The sequence below is a fragment of the Oratosquilla oratoria genome, chromosome 6 (genome assembly GCF_046742065.1).
Source record: "Oratosquilla oratoria isolate Oo_2021 chromosome 6, ASM4674206v1, whole genome shotgun sequence".
Classification (NCBI taxonomy): Eukaryota; Metazoa; Arthropoda; class Malacostraca; order Stomatopoda; family Squillidae; genus Oratosquilla; species Oratosquilla oratoria.
The window spans coordinates 57,835,001-57,854,813 of NC_134782.1; the positions used below are offsets into that span (position 1 = coordinate 57,835,001).

At 39.6% G+C, this 19,813-nt stretch overlaps 1 protein-coding gene across 4 annotated transcripts in view; it reads right to left on the reverse strand.

Annotated features, from left to right (window-relative positions):
* LOC143026502 (long-chain fatty acid transport protein 1-like) overlaps positions 1–19,813 on the reverse strand; it is a 63,940-nt gene that overhangs the window by 25,576 nt on the left and 18,551 nt on the right. For 2 of the 4 annotated variants that reach the window (XM_076187018.1, XM_076187016.1), the window contains exons 2-6: positions 9,068–9,249; positions 7,006–7,156; positions 3,839–3,964; positions 3,066–3,177; positions 2,274–2,351 (exon numbers count right to left, since the gene is read on the reverse strand). In XM_076187018.1, the coding sequence (XP_076043133.1) occupies positions 2,274–2,351; positions 3,066–3,177; positions 3,839–3,964; positions 7,006–7,156; positions 9,068–9,240 (640 nt within the window). In that variant the 5' untranslated portion in view covers positions 9,241–9,249. Of the gene's footprint in view, positions 1–2,273; positions 2,352–3,065; positions 3,178–3,838; positions 3,965–7,005; positions 7,157–9,067; positions 9,250–11,682; positions 13,759–14,044; positions 14,108–19,813 lie in introns of those variants that run through there. The other 2 variants (XM_076187017.1, XM_076187019.1) reach the window with 2 other exon arrangements.

Sequence of the window (19,813 nt, forward strand, 5' to 3'; positions counted from 1 at the left end):
TTCTCTCTTCTTCTCTTATGTTCCATGTTTCTGCCCCATACAGTGCTGTTGGCACAATCACTCCTTAATACAGTTTCCTCTTAGCCTCCATTCCCAAATGTCTATTCCTCATTACACTTTTTAATCCACCAAGGCATTTACTCTCTTCTCTCAATCTACATTCTACCTCCACTCCACCCTTTCCTGCCACATTCGCACCCAAGTATCTAAAACTATCCCTTTCCTCCAGTCGCTCTCCCTTAATGCTCACTTCCAGTCTGCTGCCACTTTCATCCCTTGTACATCTCATCTCATCACCTTACTTTTCCCCACATTTATCTTCAACTTTCTTCTTTCACACACTCTCTCAAACTCTGTCACCAATTTCCTCAATCCCTCCTCTGATCCTGCTACAAGTGCAGTGTCATCTGCAAACAACAGCTGGCTCACCTCCCACTTTTCTCCATTTTCTTTAACCACTTCACTCCGGGACTTAAATCACGCGGGCAGCAGCCAATGCCAGCCGTACGACATGTCGTAATAATACTCGCATCATAAAATATAGTCACCGCTTATATCGATCGTTCTCTCTTTCACCCGTGAATTTTGAAAACCATAGAGAATGTGATTAAGGGCAGATTAGGGAGAATGTCAAAACGCAGGGGCAACTACAATAAATATAATCAAGACGCCGATATGGCATCGTCGCAAATCCACTTGCTCCTCATGATGCCTATGTGTGCGGCACCGTATGGTAGGGGTTAAACATCTCCAATCCCTGACCCACTACCCTTGCATCTACCTCTTGCACCACCCCATCCATGTATAAGTTGAACAGCCAGGGTAACATAATGCATCCCTGACACATGCTCTACTACTCTCGTAAAAACTCTTGACAGCTCCTAGAAGCTTTCCTCCTATCCTGTATATCTGTAATACCTCCCACAGTGCCTTCCTGTCTACCCTGTCATAAGCCTTTTCCAGATCCATAAAAGCCCAAAAAACATCCTTACCTTTTACTATAGCTTTCTCACATATCTGTCTTACCACAAAAATCTGATCTACACAACCTCTAACTGTCCTAAATCCATACTGTTCCTCACCAATTACTCCCTCTGTTCCTCTCCTAATCCTCTCAATCAAGATTCTCCCATAAGCCTTCCCAACTACACTTAACAAGCCAATCCCTCTGAAACTATTACACTCATACTTGTCCCCTTTTCCCTTGTAAAGTGAAACTATACAGGCACTCCTCCAGTCCTCCGGCACTCTACCCTCTCTCCAGCAAACATTAAATAACCTCACCAGCCAGTCCACCATCACTGTACCTCCTTTTTTTTTTTACACATTCTGCATGGCATCCATCCAGACCAGGTGCCTTACCTGCTCTCATCATCTCAACAACTGCCTTCACTTCATCCTTCCTTATTTCTCCTCCATTTTCATCACTCATCATGGTTATTTTCTTAGCACTTCCCCCTGCAACTATCTTTGTTATATATGTGTGTATACAACCTTACCAAGTCAAGGTCTTCTCAAAAGAGTGAGAGAACAAGTCATGCCAACCTTTATGATAAAAGCATAAAGACACACACACACCCTCAACCATCTCACACACATCCAATACCCACTTGTTTTCCCTTCCATCTTAGCTCCTTCTGAACAAGAGGTGAGCCCTGTCCTGTGCCCACTGCTTGGGTGAGAATCAATGTAGCAAGACGTCTATTAACCACTTCAATACAAGTCAAATTCTCACACAGAACATCAGATGCCTGATGTACAATGATTTGATGATGCATCACAATACTCATGTTATAAAATACAAAGTTGCAGCTGTATTACTTGTCCTCTTTCACTCTAAATATTAATAACCACAGAAAACACAATCAAGCCTGTTCACAGAATACATGGGTCACTCAGCTACAAATACAAAATAAATATAATCAACATGGCAACACCAGCAGCCCCATATACCCACTCATGCCTCATGATGCCTGCATTACTTCTTTAGTATGAATGATGATAGAAGAGGGGGGGGGGGGAAATCTTAATTATTTATTTATACACCAAGGGCATCTTCCCCCTTATAAAGGAGGTAACCAGCCAAGGCATGTGCACCCACTCCCATCCCCCATCCATTTCCCTTCCCTCTCAACTTAGCTCTTCGTGGATGAAAGGTCATCCCTACCTACTGCCCACTACCCAGGTCACAAGCAATGCAGCATGATATAGCACATCCACAGGAAGTCTAATAATGTAAGAAGAAGAAAAATTGAAATGTAAAGAAAGATTACCTTTAACTAGAACTTCCTTCCCTGATCCTGAAATGTATATCTTCATTTCACCAAGTTCTTCCATGACTTCTAATATCTCTGCAATAAATAAGCACAATAAACAATGGAAAATTTCCTCATCTATTAATATTATAGATTCCAATGAGTGCATAGAGGGTTTAGAGAGAAATGTCAATGTAGTGGTATTGGGAGATCTTAATGCTAGGGTAGGAGTAGTAGTAGAAGGGGAGTAGTCACTATGTTCAATCTCCTTGTGTACCATGTAAAAAATACAGAAAAAGTTGACGATCCTGGGCCAAAAATTAGGCCTAGGTACCTAACTTACACTCTGGAAAGATGAAGAGTGCAGCGTGATCTAACAGATACATTCAAAGGAGTCAAGGGCTAACAAGGGTAATACAGACAAGGTCATCATATTAAGACAGCAGGGCAGGACTGATAGTAATGAATCTAAATTGAACAAAGAAGGATATATGAAAGAAATCAGTAACAATGCAAGTGCTGAAACAATTCATAGTTTTAAGAGATTAGATAACTTTATGGATAGGATTGAATGGTGGTAAGGGACAGGACAGCTTAGTGTAGGCCTAATGGTCTCTTGCAGTCTCCTTCATTCTTATGTTCTTAGACTAAGTGCAAGACCCTCAAGGGCACCTCTGGATGAAGGTGAGTGGGTTCACAGGTTTTAGAAATGGGCAGCAGCGACATTATTTTCTCTTCCATCCATTTTGCAAGACTAGTGGGTGCCTATCATTGGTCCCTTCTATAATAAGAACATTGAAAAGTCTTTACCTTCTTGCATATCCACTCCACATATGACTCCTTTACTGTTTGCCACTTTAATGGAGTGGACAAGTGGAATGAAGCGCAAGTTGAAATTGATCAGAGCTGCCACCACCCCTATCTGGAAGAAAAAAGAAAAGTATTTTGATTTACCTTGTTAGAAGCTTGAATTTCAATTTACTGTTTCATTTTTCAGTCTAGGATGACATGCTACAAATCAAATTTTATCCACACGTTAGTGAACACAAATATTTCATATCTAAGTTAAACAACAGTTAAATTATTGAATATTCTGAGGAGAGATAAAGCAGTAGGTCACTGAGTTAGGAAGGACATGTGAGAGAAGAAAATTAAGAGAGAATATGGGCAAACTGAAGAGAAGAAATGTACAAGGACAATGACAGAGACAGGCTGAATGTGAAGAGTATTGGGCTGGAGAAATTGGAGAGTCACATGTGGCAGTAAATGGTAGAATGGACAAAAAAGAAAATTATAGTGAAAAATAAATAAATAAATATTTGAGGAATGAAAAGTTACAAAAAAAACAGGTATGTGGTGCTGAATGCAAAGAGCAAGGTGTATGAAGGATGGATTGTACCCATGGCACAATATGGAGCTTGGCATATTAGGGAGGTAGAAAGGAAGTGTTTGAATGTTTTTGATGATGAAGTGTTTGAAAAATATAGCAAGTGTTACAAGAATGGGTTGAGACTATAGGAACTAAGCAACATCAAAGGACTTTATATACAAGAAAATAATAGATAACTGAAGACTGTAGTCACCTTGGAACATCCTAGCCACGTGCAGACAAATTCAGGCCTATTTTGCATATACAGGGCAATGGTATCTCCATGTTGAAAACCTTGACTCACTAAATAATTGGCAATGCGATTACTGTATTCATCAACCTAAAAGAAACAAACCTGTTTTAATATTAGAAATTCTATTACATACACATACCAACAGCCTTACCCCCTTGCAAGGGAGGTAGCCAAAAACAAAGATACAAAATCCACTCCCACCCATTTCATCCCCACATACTATACTCCCATTCATCACTGCTCTGGGTCAGATGCAATGTAGCGAGACACAGCACATCCACAGCAAGATCACTTCATTTAATCGGCGATCCCAACTCTCCATCCCCTCGTGCAGAAAAAGAGAAGATGGTGAGAAATCCCTTTGGGCTGCATCAAAATATCATTCACACACACTCCCTCACCCATCCATCCCCCACCCACTCCTTTTCATGTATTACAGCATCATCCATACACAACCATTCTCCACTCACCCCTATCTTCTGTCTTCTCCCTTCCTTCCTCAACAGACATTCCCCTCTTTCCCAATGCCCCTTTTACCCCCATCCATCCATCTCATCCTTAGTCGCCCCCTCATGTTTACTCCTTCCACTTCTGCCTTCCACACCTCTTTTACTAATCATTCTTCACTCATTCTTTCCATGTGTCCTAACCATCCCAATACTCTTTCATCAACCCTGTCTCTCAACTCCCTTTTCACCCCCACTCTCCTTGTTTCTCACTCTATCCAGCTTAGTAAGCCCTACCATACTTCCCAGGCATTTCATCTCAAACATTTAAAATCTTCCCCTTTTATGTTCCATGTTTTTGCCCCATGCAGTACTGACAGCATAATCACTCCTTTATACAATCTCCTCTTGGCATCCATTCCCAAATGTCAATTTCTCATCACACTTTTTAAACCACCTCCACTCTTCCCTTTCTCACCACATTCACACCAAAATATCTAAATCTATCCATTTCCTCCAGTCTCTCTCCCTTAGTACTCACTTCCAATTTGCCTCCATATTCTTCCCTTGTACATCTCATCTCATCTTACTTTTACACAAATTTATCTTCAACTTCATTCGCACACCTTCCCAAACTCAGTTACTAACTTCTTTAATCCCTCCTCTGATCCTGCACAGCATCATCAGCAAACAACTGGCGTACCTCCCACTTTTCTCCATTTTCTTTAACCATCTCCAATCCCTGGCCCATAACCCTTGCATTTACCTCTCACACCACCCCATCCATGTATAAATTGAATAGCCAAGGTGACATAACACATCCCTTGCAAAATCCCCCCTTTACCTCAAACCCCTCACTTTCTCCATTTCTAATTCTAACATAGGCTCTACTACCATTGTAAAATCTCGACTGCTTTTAACAGCTTTCCTCCTATCCCATATATCTGCAATACCTCCCACAGTGCCTTCCTGTCTACCCTGTCATGCCTTTTCCAAATTAATAAAGGCCCCAAAAAAATCCTTACTTTCTCCTAAAGCTTTCTCACATATCTGCCTTACCACAAAAATCTGACCTACAACCCGTACCTGTCCTAAACCCACACTGTTTCTCACCAATTACTCACTCTGTTCTCCTAATACTCTCAATCAAAACCCTCCCAGAAGCCTTCCCAACTACACTCAACAAACTGACTCCTCTGAAACTACTACGCTCGCACTAGTCCCCTTTTCTTTGTAAAGTGGAACTACACAGGCACTCCTCCAGTCCTCCAGCACTCTACCCACTTTTAGACAAACATCAAACAAACTCACCAGCTTGTCCTCCCTTTTTTAGACACACTGCATGACACCCATCCAACCCAGATGCCTTACCTGCTCTCATCATTTTGATAACTGCTTTCACCTCATCTTTCCTTATTTCTCCTCCATTTTCCTCATTCTTTACTGTCATTTTCTTAGTGCTTCCCACTACAACTACATTTTCCTCCCTATCCTCCTTCACATTTAGCAACTCCCTAAAATATTCTATCTCCCTTACTGCCATCTCTTCCATTATCATCTCTCCATCTGCACCTTTTACCTTTTCTTCTCTTATTGATTTGCCTCTTCTTCCTCTCTTAATTTCCTTTTAGACATTTTTTATTACTTTCAAAGTTTTCTGTCATACTCTTACCCCATTTCACATCTGCTCTCCTCTTTGCCTCCTTTATCTTATGCTTTACTCCTCTTCTCTTTTCTTTGTACATCTCATATGATTCTCTCATCCTATTTTGTAACCAATCTGTGAATGCTCATTTCTTCTCCTCAACAACCTTTTTTGCTTTACCATCCCACCACTCACTACCCTTCCTTACATTTTCTCCCATCCTCCTTGTTCCACACACCATCTTTCCACACCTTGTGACTCCCTCCTTGAACCATCTCTATTCCTCTTCCACTCCTATTTCTACTCTATCCTTCACTCCCTCTCACTCATCTCTCATCTTCTTGTACTCCTCCTTTTCTTTCTCAAATTCTATTAATCTATATTATAATGTTCATCTTTCAACATATTACTGGTATAAGAGACATTCTTCAAGCTAGTATCTTGTTTGGTAACATATTCTTTTTAACCACTTCAGTACAATGACACCTACATACGCGTCATGAGGTGTGAGTGGGTACACTAGGATGCCGGCATCAGCATTTTGATTATATATATTTTGTAGTTCTACACAAGTTACCCCTGGATTCTGTGAACTGGTTTGTTCATGTTTTCTGTGTTTATTATTACTCAGAGTAAAAGACAATGATTAATACAGCAGTGACTATCTTATAATGCAAGTAGTGTGATGCATCATTCATATGGCAGCCAGTGCTGCACGCAAGAATTTGACTTGTAATGAAGTGGTTCATAACTTTCATATACAAACTACAACATCAAAATGCAAATGAATATTACAAATTTGTAAAAGATATATCTATGAATAAAGTCATAACATTTATAAGATATATTTCCATGAACAGATTTAATGTGACAACACCCCTCAGATTTTTTTCTGGCTAACTAATGCAAAGTGGTTACAAGACACTCTATTGCCCTCCCAGCACAGTGAATACCTTTAGAGATTCTATCATGATTAATGCCAGATGAATTCATTCAGCTGATAAAGTATCACAACATAGGTGCTGTACCATAAATACCTGTGTAAAAGTCCAAGCTGTATCCTCAAAGTGAAAAGCAATTTTGTTGGGATTCTTGTGAACATTTTCCATGAATAATTTTGGAATACTCATGTTCTTCCTTCCAGCATCCCAAAGTAATGCCTGCACCTTGAGATACCTAATCCCAGCTCTGAAATATTAATGAAAAGGTAATCTAATACTGAAATGAAAGTTAAAAGCCTTGTACAGCAAAGCTGAACTGGCAAAAATTCCATTTTGCTTCCGAGAAAATACATTAAAAGAGTTTATTCTCTTGTGTGATGAAATATACTGGAAATTGGTGGGAATCATATCCATCATTTGATGCAAATTAAAGGGACATGCAATCCTTGGTAATCCAAGATTGACCAATCACATTCATATGTTTTAGGGGGCATGTTAGAGCTATTTCATTCTGAAATGAATTTTTACTAACAGGACATTCATTGTCGGGAACAAATCCTGATGGGCATTTTATTGAGTAGATAAGCTATTATTACAAATTAATCTGTGGTTACAGCCTCAGTTAATTTAGTAAATTGATAGCAGTAGAATTAAGATTAAGATTGAAATACTGCGATTAAGCATATCAAGCTGTATGAAATCATTATTCTAGAATGCCTTGTATATAAAAGCATATTAAGTGACATTGAAAACATTTCTAAAAACCTGCTGAGGGGAACAATGTTCTCAATATAACAAATGATACAGGTTTACATTTTCCATTTAGAGTGGCCTATCAATTTTGTTTGTAGATATGAAAACATTATATAAAACATTATGTAAGGAACTCAACTCTATAGCACCAAACATGGTTGACCCCTCTTCAGGAATGCTGAGTTACCAATACATCATTTTAATTATTAATCTTTTAATTTACCACCTGGTGAATTCTCCATCTTGAGTATTGATTCTAGTGAATTACCAATCTCTAATTCTCACATATGGGGATAATCTATTATATGTATTGTGCAACATCTTCTCAATTAAGGTGAAGTTGTACCTCCCATAGACTTTTGGCAGCAAGAAGTCAAAGGTTACTAGGCATTCAGTGTGAGGCTGCCCTTTTTATGCAGTTCAGGATATGACCTAAACCTGGTTGGAAGTATTAGTAACTATAATTTGGGGAGATGCATAAAAGTTACCCCAATCACATATGTACAAACTATATAGTGCAATTTGTGCTAGATTGATCGTGTGTATCTCATATGAGGGGACGCTTTCTACAAGAGTGTATATCTTCTCACTGCCCACCTTCCACCCTCCTCCCACTCCTATCCCCCGAGCTAAGCAGGTAGTCATCCCACAAACTGCACAATCATCATTAACCAGAACAGATGAAGAAAATCACCAAGTGACCCCAAGGCCACATTACGTTATAATTCTATATGTGAATAGTAAAACCAAAACAAAGTATTAGGATTTAAATAATTACTACAATATTCAGCAAAGACACAGGATGCTTTATGTTGTAATCTGTACTTTTCAGGGTTTGATGAGTCCCTGCTGATCACAGGTATGTACTTTTTTGTTTCCAATGTGAATGCTGTAATTTCACAGGAGTATCCCAGTATTAACTCAGTGGGGCAATCATCTAGATTCAACATACACCATCAGCATCCCATATTAAAAGGGGCAGGGAAATCTTTTGGAAGTCTTAATATTCTCCACAATCATCTTGTCTAAACCTACATACATATAACAAAAGCCCTTTCCCCTTTACATGGGAGTTGGCCAATTCAAATACATATTAAAACCAATTTAACACCCCTTTCACCTTTGCACCATATAAAGGATCATCCCTATTCCTCACCACACTGCATGGATCAAGAACAATGCAGTGAAGCAGACAACTTACATACCAAGGTCTGACATCCTGAACTGGCTTACTCCCCACTTCTCCAATGAACTTAACAGAAAAAAATCTAGTCCAGTCAACTATACTACTAAAGTATCTTGAGCCTTAGGCAAGTCAGGACAAGCATTCACATTAAGCAAAAGTGACGCAGATCCCTGGAATCAGACAAAAATTCTAAGCAAAAGAAAAATTAAGAATCTTTACTTGATGTCCCTTGGGAAGGTCTTGTACATCAGCCATAGTGTGTAGTAACCTCCTGATGTTAAGTAGATACCCAGAGCACTTGCAAATAACTGAAGGCCACTAAGATTAGGATTTGAGCGGCCAAGAAGGGTTGTGACACCAGCCACCAGCAGAGGACGCCAAAATGGCAACATGTTGAGAACCTGTTATAAAGAAATTGTTAGAGAGCTTGTATGTTATCACATACATTCATATATCAAAAGACCTCTTCCATTTTATAAGAAGGTAGCTAACACATACATGAATATAAACTATACCTATTTGGGGCATTTAACACCCATGCCTTTATCTGTATACTATAAAGGTTTACTTATGACTATTCAGAGATAGAAACACTGATACCTCATGTAGCATACACTGTATCCCAACACAGGAAACCCCTGCCCAACCTAACCTAGAAGAGGTAGGTAGAAAACCCAAACAAGGGAAATGTTTTATTATTCAGTATCTCATGTACACAGTTTCAAAGTTTTACTTCAATGTTTGATGTGCCCACTACCCACCTACTCAACTGCCTCCAAACACATGGAGTAGGGTTCACAAACACAATTCAAAATACTGAAAAATTCTTCCTTTGTGTTTTGAAAGTACTGTTCAACTGTCCTTGAGTATTACCTCCAGGTGTTCACAGGCATTGCTTCCACCCATTCATTTTGAGAAAAATCAACCTTGTTTGCTTTAAGAAGATTCCACGTCTTCTTGGGTAAAAAATTTTGGGCCACTGTGTTGTATTAGTGTAGGGCAGTTTCTAAGTAATCTGTTTTTAGTACCTTGAAGTAGAAGTAAGATTCACTGGTTGTCAGCTCTCCTAATGTGAAAAAATTGAAAAAATTGAAGGAAAAAAAAAAAATAATAAATAAATAAATAAATAAATAAAGTTTAGAGAGATCTTAGGCCCTGTCCAAAAGTTGCACCTCTACATGATGGAGAGGGTGTTCATGGGTTTTCACTATGGGCACCTGGGAGATTATTATCTCTGATATCTACCTTATAGGATCACCACGTACACAAAAAACTAAAATTAAACAAATCTATATATTCTAGAAATGGGTTAAATGTTTCCTGAAACAAGCTACCTAAACAGAACATCAAGCTTATACCTATTGATCAGAGCAACAAAGCCACATGGGTGTAATATATGAACACAATACCTAATCAAGTATCCAAATAAACTCTCATTATTTTCCTTGCCAAGTGGTGGAATGCATTTCATGTTCATTATCTCATTATTCAACTTTGTAAGAATAGGTCCAGTGTTGCTCATATGTCTTCTCCCCTGAAATCTATTGGCTTATCTATATCCAGGGATGCAGTGCCAATTCTATAGGTGCCAGAGCTCTTTAGGGCATGATAAAATCCTTCCATCCTTATCATGTTTCTATATACAGTACTACCTCTCATTAATGGACTAAAAGGGGGGGTAATGGTGTCCGTTCATGTGAATAATCCATTCATTTGGAGTGGTTTTTGGGTGGCAGTGATTGCACAGCACTAAACAGCGGCACCAAAAACACTGAAAACACAGTGAAAACACAGCAAACACAGCTAATTAACGTCTGTTAATGAGAGGTAGTACTGTACTGTACAATGGGTTCACTAAAGGTCGCACAATGATAAAGTATTTTTTGCTTATTTTATCATAGAAGAGAGGAAGAGTTTAAATCTGAGATCAAATGCCTGAGAAGTATGGTAGGGGTTGCTAGGCAAGATAGTGAGAGACGAGGAGGTGAGGAGACTCCCCGACATTGCCTGGCATGTACATTCCAAAGAAGATTCAAATCAGCAGCAAAATTTATAATGACTAGTACTATAAAGAGTGTAATGAGGAATAGACATTTAGGAATGGATGCGAAGAGGAGACTGTATGAAGGAGTGATTGTGCCAACAGCACTGTATGGGGCAGAAACGTGAAACATAAGAGAAGAAGAAGGATTTTGAATGTGTTTGAGATGAGGTGTCTGAGAAGTATGGTGGGGGTTACTAGGCTAGATAGGGTGAGAAATGAGGAGGTGAGGAGGAGAACAGGGGTGAAAAAGGAGCTGGGAGATAGGGTTGATGAAAGAATATTAGGATGGTTTGGACACATGGAAAGAATGAGTGAAGAAAGACTAGTAAAAGAGGTATGGAAGGCAGATGTGGAGGGAGTGAACATGAGGGGACGTCCTAGGATGAGGTGGATGGATGGGGTGAAGGGGGCTTTGGGGAAGAGGGGAATGTCTGTTGAGGAAGGAAGGGAGAGGACGGGTGAGTGGAGAATGGTTGTATATGGATGATGTTGTGATTGCATGAGGAGGAATGGGTGGGGGGGTGGGGGGTGAGGTAGTATGTGTGAGCAAATTTTGACGCAGCCCGAAGGGATTTCTCCCCGTCCTCTCCTTATATGCAAGGGGGGACGGAGAGGGGGGGTCGCCGATTAAATGAAGCGGCCTTGCTGTGGATGTGCTGTGTCTTGCGACACTGCTTCTGACCCAGGGCGGTGGGCAAGGGGCAGGGATGACCCGTCATCCAGGAGGTGCTCAGATGAGAGGGAGGGTGGGAGGGGTGTGGAGTGTATTTAGGGATGAAATAGGTGGGAGTGTTTTTTATGCCTTTCCCTTTTTGGCTACCTCCCTTGAAAGGGGGAAAAAGCCTTGGTATATGTATGTATGTACTATAAAACTGTTCCAATCAATCAATCATTGCCTCAAGTTTCACCAAGTGGAAAACCTGCTGCCCCACAGTGGCTAACAATGGTCTTCAGAACCTCCCACAGATCCCTCTGGGAAAAAAAAATGGGACAGTTGTCTTTTGTAGCCAAGTGGGACCATTTCCAGGACACTGGTTTAAGGTTGCAGGAAAACGAGACCAGTTGCCAGCTCTATGCTCTACATGTGTGAAAAAGTGTAAGAAATGTAGCTGAAGTTGATAGAGATTTTAGGTCCAGGCCAGTCCTCTCAGGGCTGCATCTCCTGATGGAGGTGTGGGGGTCCACAGGTTTTGAAAAGAGGCAGCTTATCTGTCCATCTTACAATACCACTACATACAAGTACCTGTCAATTGTCCCTTCTGTGTACCATTTAAACCATAGTATATTCACCTTTGCAGATTATCTTCAGTTTTTACCTACCCAGATTCCTCAAATCCATTCTTAAGGTTGTATTAAAAAATATTTGTCCCAACATTCTCATATTTATTTGGATAAAAAATTGACAATGCCTCTGTCTTCAAACTAATGGAATATACATTCATACTAACTAAAAATTAAATACTGTATATGAGCAGCAAGACAGAGGAATGCTTATATAACATGAGGAGATAATAAATTGTACATTAAAAATTAATGTCCTCATCACTATCAGATTCTTCCAAGGTTATGGTGAAATTCTCAAACAATTGGTCAAGTGCCAATTCCCTATTTCTATACTCATTTTCAATTGCTCTTGTATCTTCAATACATTTTTTCCAATATGCTGGTGTTATATTTTCAAGCACAAATTTTGCTATTTCCTCAATTCCCTGTGAACTGTTTTGGGTAATATATTTCTCCTTTATTTCATTTTTAACTGCATCCCATATAACTTGCATTGGATTTAAATGGCAATGGTATGGAGGAAGTCGCAGCACTTTATGACCACAACTTGATGCTATTTTATCTATCTCATATTCTTGTCTATGTCTGTTTGTATTTATAAGGGTAAGCAATTCTGATCTGGTGTGGGTTGGGTCATGAGGTATAGAATTTTCATTAAGCCAATGGAGTATTTCATATTTTGTTGAACTTCTTTTTGGAGCTTTGTTAATATACTTATTATGATATGAAGCACTGTCCATGATTATTATTGAATTCTCCTGAATATTGGGAAGCAATTGTTCTTCAAACCATGCATGAAAACTTTCAGAGTTCATACTATCATGATGCTCTGTTGATCCACACATTAAAAGTCCCCCTGGAACAAACCCATTCTCCCCTCCAGCATGCAAAATTATGAATTGGTCACCTTTTCCACTTTTTAGGGGAGGCTCCACTTCTCTATCTCCCACATTCTGACTTTTAACACACTCATTCTGAGCTATCCAAGTCTCATCCAAGTATATCTCTGGTCTGGGATTATCACTAGTATGGTTTTTGAACTTCTCCCTCAAGTATCTGCATCTCCATGACACAAGATCTTGCTGTTCAATTAGAATACGCCTTCCATTTTCGACTCTGTGATATCTGAACCCAATCTTTCTTATAAGCTTGTAGAGGGAGGTTCTCCCACTCGAGAAATTAATGGGCGGAAGTTTAACTTTTGCAAGAAGTAAATCCAGCGTGGGAATTTCTCCTCGTCCATAGAAAGATAGTATCTCCCTTCTAATATATTCCTCATCAAATGAGCTAACATTTTGCATGACACGGCTATGGCGTTTCTTAGGTGGTGGCGACTCTATTTTTCCTTCTTTTGCTTGCTTTTTTATTTTGTAGACTGTGCGGAGTGATGTGCCTGTAGCAGTTGCTGTTTTGATGTTTACATCTACTTCACTTGTTATTTCATCTTGGGCACGGAAGTACTCCCATACGTTCCTTATTATCACCCTTGATTGACTTACAAGTCTTTTTCCTTGACCCGTTGTAGCTCCATCCTTTTTTGATGTTTGTTCCATTATGCATGAATTGAGCTTTGCATCTGTACCTATAAAAATTAGGAATACTGTCAGATTTAAACTCTCTACCTATATATCTATATTTTTCAAACATTTTCTTCATTATTTTCTAATCACACTGTTGCTGTATGCCAACAGTAATTTCATCAACACTTATCACTTCACAGTTACATAAAGACTTGTTTATTCCAAGAGATTCATTAAGCTTATTCAACCAGATTTACATTTAACAATGAACATCATAAAACCAAAGTACTACATTTCACTACAGTTTTTGATACTACTATACCAAAATTCTATCAGGAATGATCTTACCTTGAGTATTATCTACTTTGGAGACCACCAAATTGGAAAACTGCAATGTCCATAACCTTGGTCCTGTTAGGAAAATGCAAGTATTTGATACAAGGTTGATAATATTCTCAGTATTTCCGTTTTCTTTGTAGGCATTCTTACCCAAAATAAAATTCATTAAAGTTGATGAAATGTTTACTATGGACTGATGACAGGTCTGGAGTTAACTTGATGTCACCTTGGCAGGAAGTGCAAACTAGCTCCATTTTAACAACTATCAAATAACCTTTCTATACATACATGCATGCATATACTGCATGGCCTTTCCCACTTATAAAAGGAATGGCCCAGCCAAGGCCATACTTTTCACCTTTTCTATACAATTGCTGTTCTGACAGTACATACATATACCACTTACAAGGGAGGTAGCCAAAGTCAAAAGGCACAATTCCGCTTCCATTCATTTCATCCCCACCCACTCCACTTTCATTCACCATCCCTCCCTCCCTCCTTCTTATCTTGGCTCCTACTGGATGATGGGTCATCCCTGCATCTCACCCATTGCCCTGGGTTAGAAGCAATGCAGCAAGACAGCACATCCACAGCAAGGCCACTTCATTTCATTGGTGACCCCCGTTCTCAGTCCCCTCATGCAGAAACATCAAAGTTTAAATATGTTTGAGATGAAATGTCTGAGAAATATGATAGGGGTTATAAGGTTGGATAGAGTTAGAAACAAGGTGAGGAGGAGGCCAGTGATGGTAAAGGAGTTGGGGGTAGGGTTGATAAAAGAGTATTGGGATGGTTTGGACACATGGAAAGAATGAGTGAAGAAATAATAAAAAAGGTGTGGAAGGCACAGGTGGAGGGAGTGAACATGAGGGGGCAACTGAGGATGAGATGGATGGATGGGGTAAAAGGGGCATTGAGCAAGAGGGGGATGTCTGTTGAGGAAGGAAGGGAGAAGGTAAAAGATAGGGGTGAATGAAGAATGATTGTGTATGGATGATGATGTGATACATGGGAGTAAGTGGGGAATAGGGAGAGTTAGGGAGTGGTTATGAGTAAATGATATTTTGATGCAGCCTATAGAGATTTCTCTCCATCTTCAATGTTTCTAGCAGTATATGCCATAAAATAATTCATAAAAACATCCACATTGCACCATTCAAACATTCCTTATATTTTGTTCTGTAAAGATCAAAGAAGCCCCTTGGGTTGGATCTTGCTTGTCTGGCAACCTTAATTTCATAGTTACATTTTGCTGTGTATATTCTTTTTAACCAGTCTAGCCATATCATTACATTTAGATCTAGGGATGTAAACCTTAGATCTAAATATAATGATATGGCTAGACTGCTTAAAAAGAACACATGTACAGGTAAGTATGAAAGAGAGTACCAGACAAGCAAGATCCAACCCAAAGGGCTTCTTTCATCTTTACAAAAAATATCATAAGGAAGAAGATGTCTTGATAGGTTTGGAAAATAAAATGAGCAAGGCATTTAATAAATATTTTCTCAGAGTACTTACTAAGGAGAGGTTAGATATGGTACCTAAATGCGACCCAATCTTCAGTGGTGATGAAGGAAGTACATATATACATAACCAAAGGCTTTTCCCCCTACACAGGGGGTAGCCAAAATGAAAAAGGCATAGAAACCACTCTCACCCATTCCATTTCCTATATATCCCACTCCCCTCCACCCTCCTCCTTCCATAACTAAAATCAATATTAGCAAGGAAGTAGTCAAACAGATTGATACACTTAAAGCTACAAATTCCCTGGGTCTAGACAAAAAATTTCCTAGAGTGCTCAAAGAGTAAATTTGAAATTTGCAACCAGTTAATGGAAATATTTAACAAGTCAATAGACACTGGACTTGTGCCTATTTTTTTTTTTTTTTTTTTTTTTTGGGGGGGGGGAAACATTGTTCCTATTTTCAAAAAGGGAGATAAGTGGTCTATGTATAACTACAGGCCAATCAGTTTGATGTCAGTTATAGGTAAAATGCTAGAATCCATAATAGCTAATAGAATCAGAGATCACATCGAGTGATAATTTGATCTGTGACTTACAGCATGGGTTCACCAGGGTAGGTATTGTGTAACTAATCTTCTATCTTTTTACACTAATTTCTACATGGCATCAGATACTAATGATAGTTACAATGTTATTTATCATGACAAGGTAACCAGATAGTATATACTAAATAAAGTCAAAGCCCATGGCATGGGAGGAAAGGTGTTTGAATGGATTAGAGCATGGATCAGTGACAGAAAACAGTGGGTAACCATTAATGGTATAAAATCCAAATGGGGGAGCATTACTAGTGGAGTACCCCAGGGCTCAGTTTTGGGTCACTTATTGTTCATGTATATAAATGACTTGGACAACGGGATTATTAGTGATAAAGTTTGTGGACGACACTAGAAGAGGATGCCAAATCAGGTCAGGAGATGCCAGGATACTGCAAGATCTTAAATTGTTCACATGGTCAGTGAAATGGCAAATGGACTTCAATTTCTCAAAGTGCAGTATGTTAACATAAGTTTACATAACCCAGAAGGCAGATATAGCTTAGATAACACCTTTTTGGAGAAAACTGAGAGTGAATGAAACTTGGGACTGTGAGTCCTGACCTTCAATCCAGGAAATGGTGCACTGGTGCCAGGAATAGAGCTAACAGAGCATTAGGCTCCATGGATGATTACAAATAAAAATACAGAGGTAGTTAAACCATCTGGCATTGATTAAACCCATCCTTGACTATGTGGTACAGTTTTGGTCTCCATTCTATAGAGTGGATATAAATTCACTAAAATCTGTAGAGGAGAATGACCAAATGATACACGGGCTCAGAAATTTACCTTACGAGGACAAGCTTAGGCACCTTAATTCATACTCTAGAAAGACACAGCACAGGGTACTCTAATAGAGGTGTTCAAGTGTATTAAGGGCTCTAACAAGGGTGATGCAGACAAGGACATCATATCAAGACAACAGGGCAGGACTTGCAGTAATGGATTTAAATTGGACAAATTTAGATTTAAGGAAACAGGCAAGAACTGGTTTACAAATAGTGGCCAATAAATGGGATAAACTTAGTAACCATGTGGTGAACACAAACTATTGGTTGTTTAAAGAGGTTATATAACTTTATGGATGGGGATGACAGGTGGTAATGGACATGGAACTGCCTAGTGTAGGCCTTATGGTCTCTTGTAGTCGTCTTTCTTATGTAATCTGAAGCATGCTGGTTTCACATTCACTTGGATGTGGGTTTGAATTCTACTCCATTCTCAAACTCCCAGCAGTGACCGTTACCTCTCCCAACAGTTCAAGCATATAAGCACATTGGTTAAAGATGATGGCTTTGGCCACAGCTATGCTCCTCCTGGTGTAGGATCCTTACCTTCTAACCAATTCAAGACAGTATTTCTCCAATAATTTCTCTGTCTAATTCAATCTTTTACACTGGCATTGTTTTGGATACCTGTACAGGATGTTCGGGATAAATTTGACACTTTCAGAAAAGAAAAATGTCATATCTTGGCAAAAAATGTATGCATTCTCAAATTTCAAAGTGCTCCTCTTAGTGGATCTTTTGCCAAATACAACTTACTAAAAAAAGCCACCCTAAGCCTCCACCACAGGAGACCTGAACCTGCAGCATGTGGACTTCACTGTGTCCTTCGAGAGACACCTGAACACCAGTTTGATCATGGCAATCAGCTCATCCTTGGTGTTGCAGGCTGTACAATTGGTTTCTTTGTCAATTGTGCCCCACATATAATAGTCCATGGGGTTGCAATCAGGCGAGTTGGGGGGGCCACATGTTGGGACTGGTGAAGTTGTGGAAGTTATCAGACAGCCACTCCTGGGTTTTCCTGGAGGTGTGACACAGAGCCAAGTCCTGATGCCACACATATGGTCTTCCAGCAGCCACCCTCTCCACCCAGTGCTTGACAACAGTGGACAGCAACTCAATATAGTCATCAGAAGTGAGTTTGAGTCCCTCTTCAAAGATGTGGGGCAGTATGACATGGCCTTCACTGGAAACATATCCAAAGACCATCACAGTTTGAGGGAACTTGGTCTTCATGAAGTGTGGGACTTCATGCAGACTGTAGGCTAGTCACCCGTTATTCTGCACATTGTGCAACTGGTCCTGGCTGAAATTCTTCTCATTTGAGAAGAACCAGTGCATCCCCAGTTTGACTGGGTGTTTGGCCTTATTGAAGAGTTTCTTGGCTTTCATATGGCAGTTCTCTTGGGCCTTGGCAGTGAGTAGTCAGCCCTTGTGCCAAGGTCCGCATTGCCTTGCCTGGATTGTGTCACACCTGTTTTTGCAGCTTTTTGATTAATTTCATAGTGCAGACAGTCAGAATGCTATGATCCTTCCTACTAGTCAATGCTTCTACATCTTTGTCACAATTCTCCAGCTCACATTTCACTGCCTTCACAGTATTCAAGGACCACTGAGCTGGAGCTAAGATTTCTGAATTTTTTAACCTAGCACAAATCAGCATATTGCAGGTCACTCTCTTCCAATATTCCAGTGCTTTCCAGTTATTCATGCTCTCTAGCTCTCATACCCACCAATAGTATGAATCAGCTATCCGTTGCACTTTACTGCTTTAATATTAAATCCTTCAAATTGTTCTGAAATGACAGAAGATCAAAAAATTATCAAATTTATCCCAAACTCCCTGTAGATACCAATAACTGCACATGTACAGTATTATTATGATGTTGGGTAGTCCTTAGTATCAGTTACAAAGTTGTGGAGATAAAAAAACCCGCCTGGACAGAAGTTCACTGCCCCAAATATGCTATGTTTATGTCTGTGTGCAGACAATGCTGAGCTGACTGTAAAGATGTTTGGGACTACACATGGAGCAACATGACTGAGCACACATCATCCATTGTGAAGAAAATGAAGATCTACATGTCCCTCATCTTAAGAAGTATTACATCAATTTATTAGATGATAAGAGTTATTACTGTTAAGAAGAGAGGGACTTTAGTGCAAGATATTGGTATATAAACTTTATAGCAATTCCTTCCCTTGAATGAATCATCTCCATTTCATTAACCTAATCAGTATCCTTGTACAGATTACACCTTTTGAGAAAATTTGGGTAATCTTTATCCCAAAAGCCCTTTCCTCCTTATTGGGGGTGGCAAAGTCAAAGCATACACCCACATCATAAGCAAAAAAAAAAAAAAAAAAAAAATTTCAGCATCTTGAGGATGAAGGGCCACTCTGCCTCCTATAATACTTGGGTCAAAGGCAAAGCAGCAAGGCACAGCTTTAGAAAAGGTATGAAAGTATGACTGTCCACAATAATCAAACAGACTTAGAATAGAGTGAAAAATATGAAGGTGAAGCAAGGAATGGGAGTAGGGAGATGTTGGCTATAGCAGATCAGAAAATGAGGTGGTTAGGGCACATGGAAGTAATTAATTAGGAAAGATGGCAATGAGTGTGGGAAACGAATATAGATGAAGTGAGATTTAGAAGAACACTAAGAATGAGGTGAATGGACAGGGTGAAGAGTTTTGGATGCACGAAGACCATTGTCAAACAGGAAGGAGAAAACACAAAAAGAAGTGAATGCATAAAGGGATGAAGCAGCCCAAAGGTATGTTCTTATCCACTTAATATGAGTGGATGAGGAGGGGGGTTGCTGTATGATGAACCAATGGGAGTAAACTAGCTCTAACAGTTGGACCCTTATGTGGAAGAGCTGTGCCTTGCTGCTTTGGCAGTGTAATGATGGCTC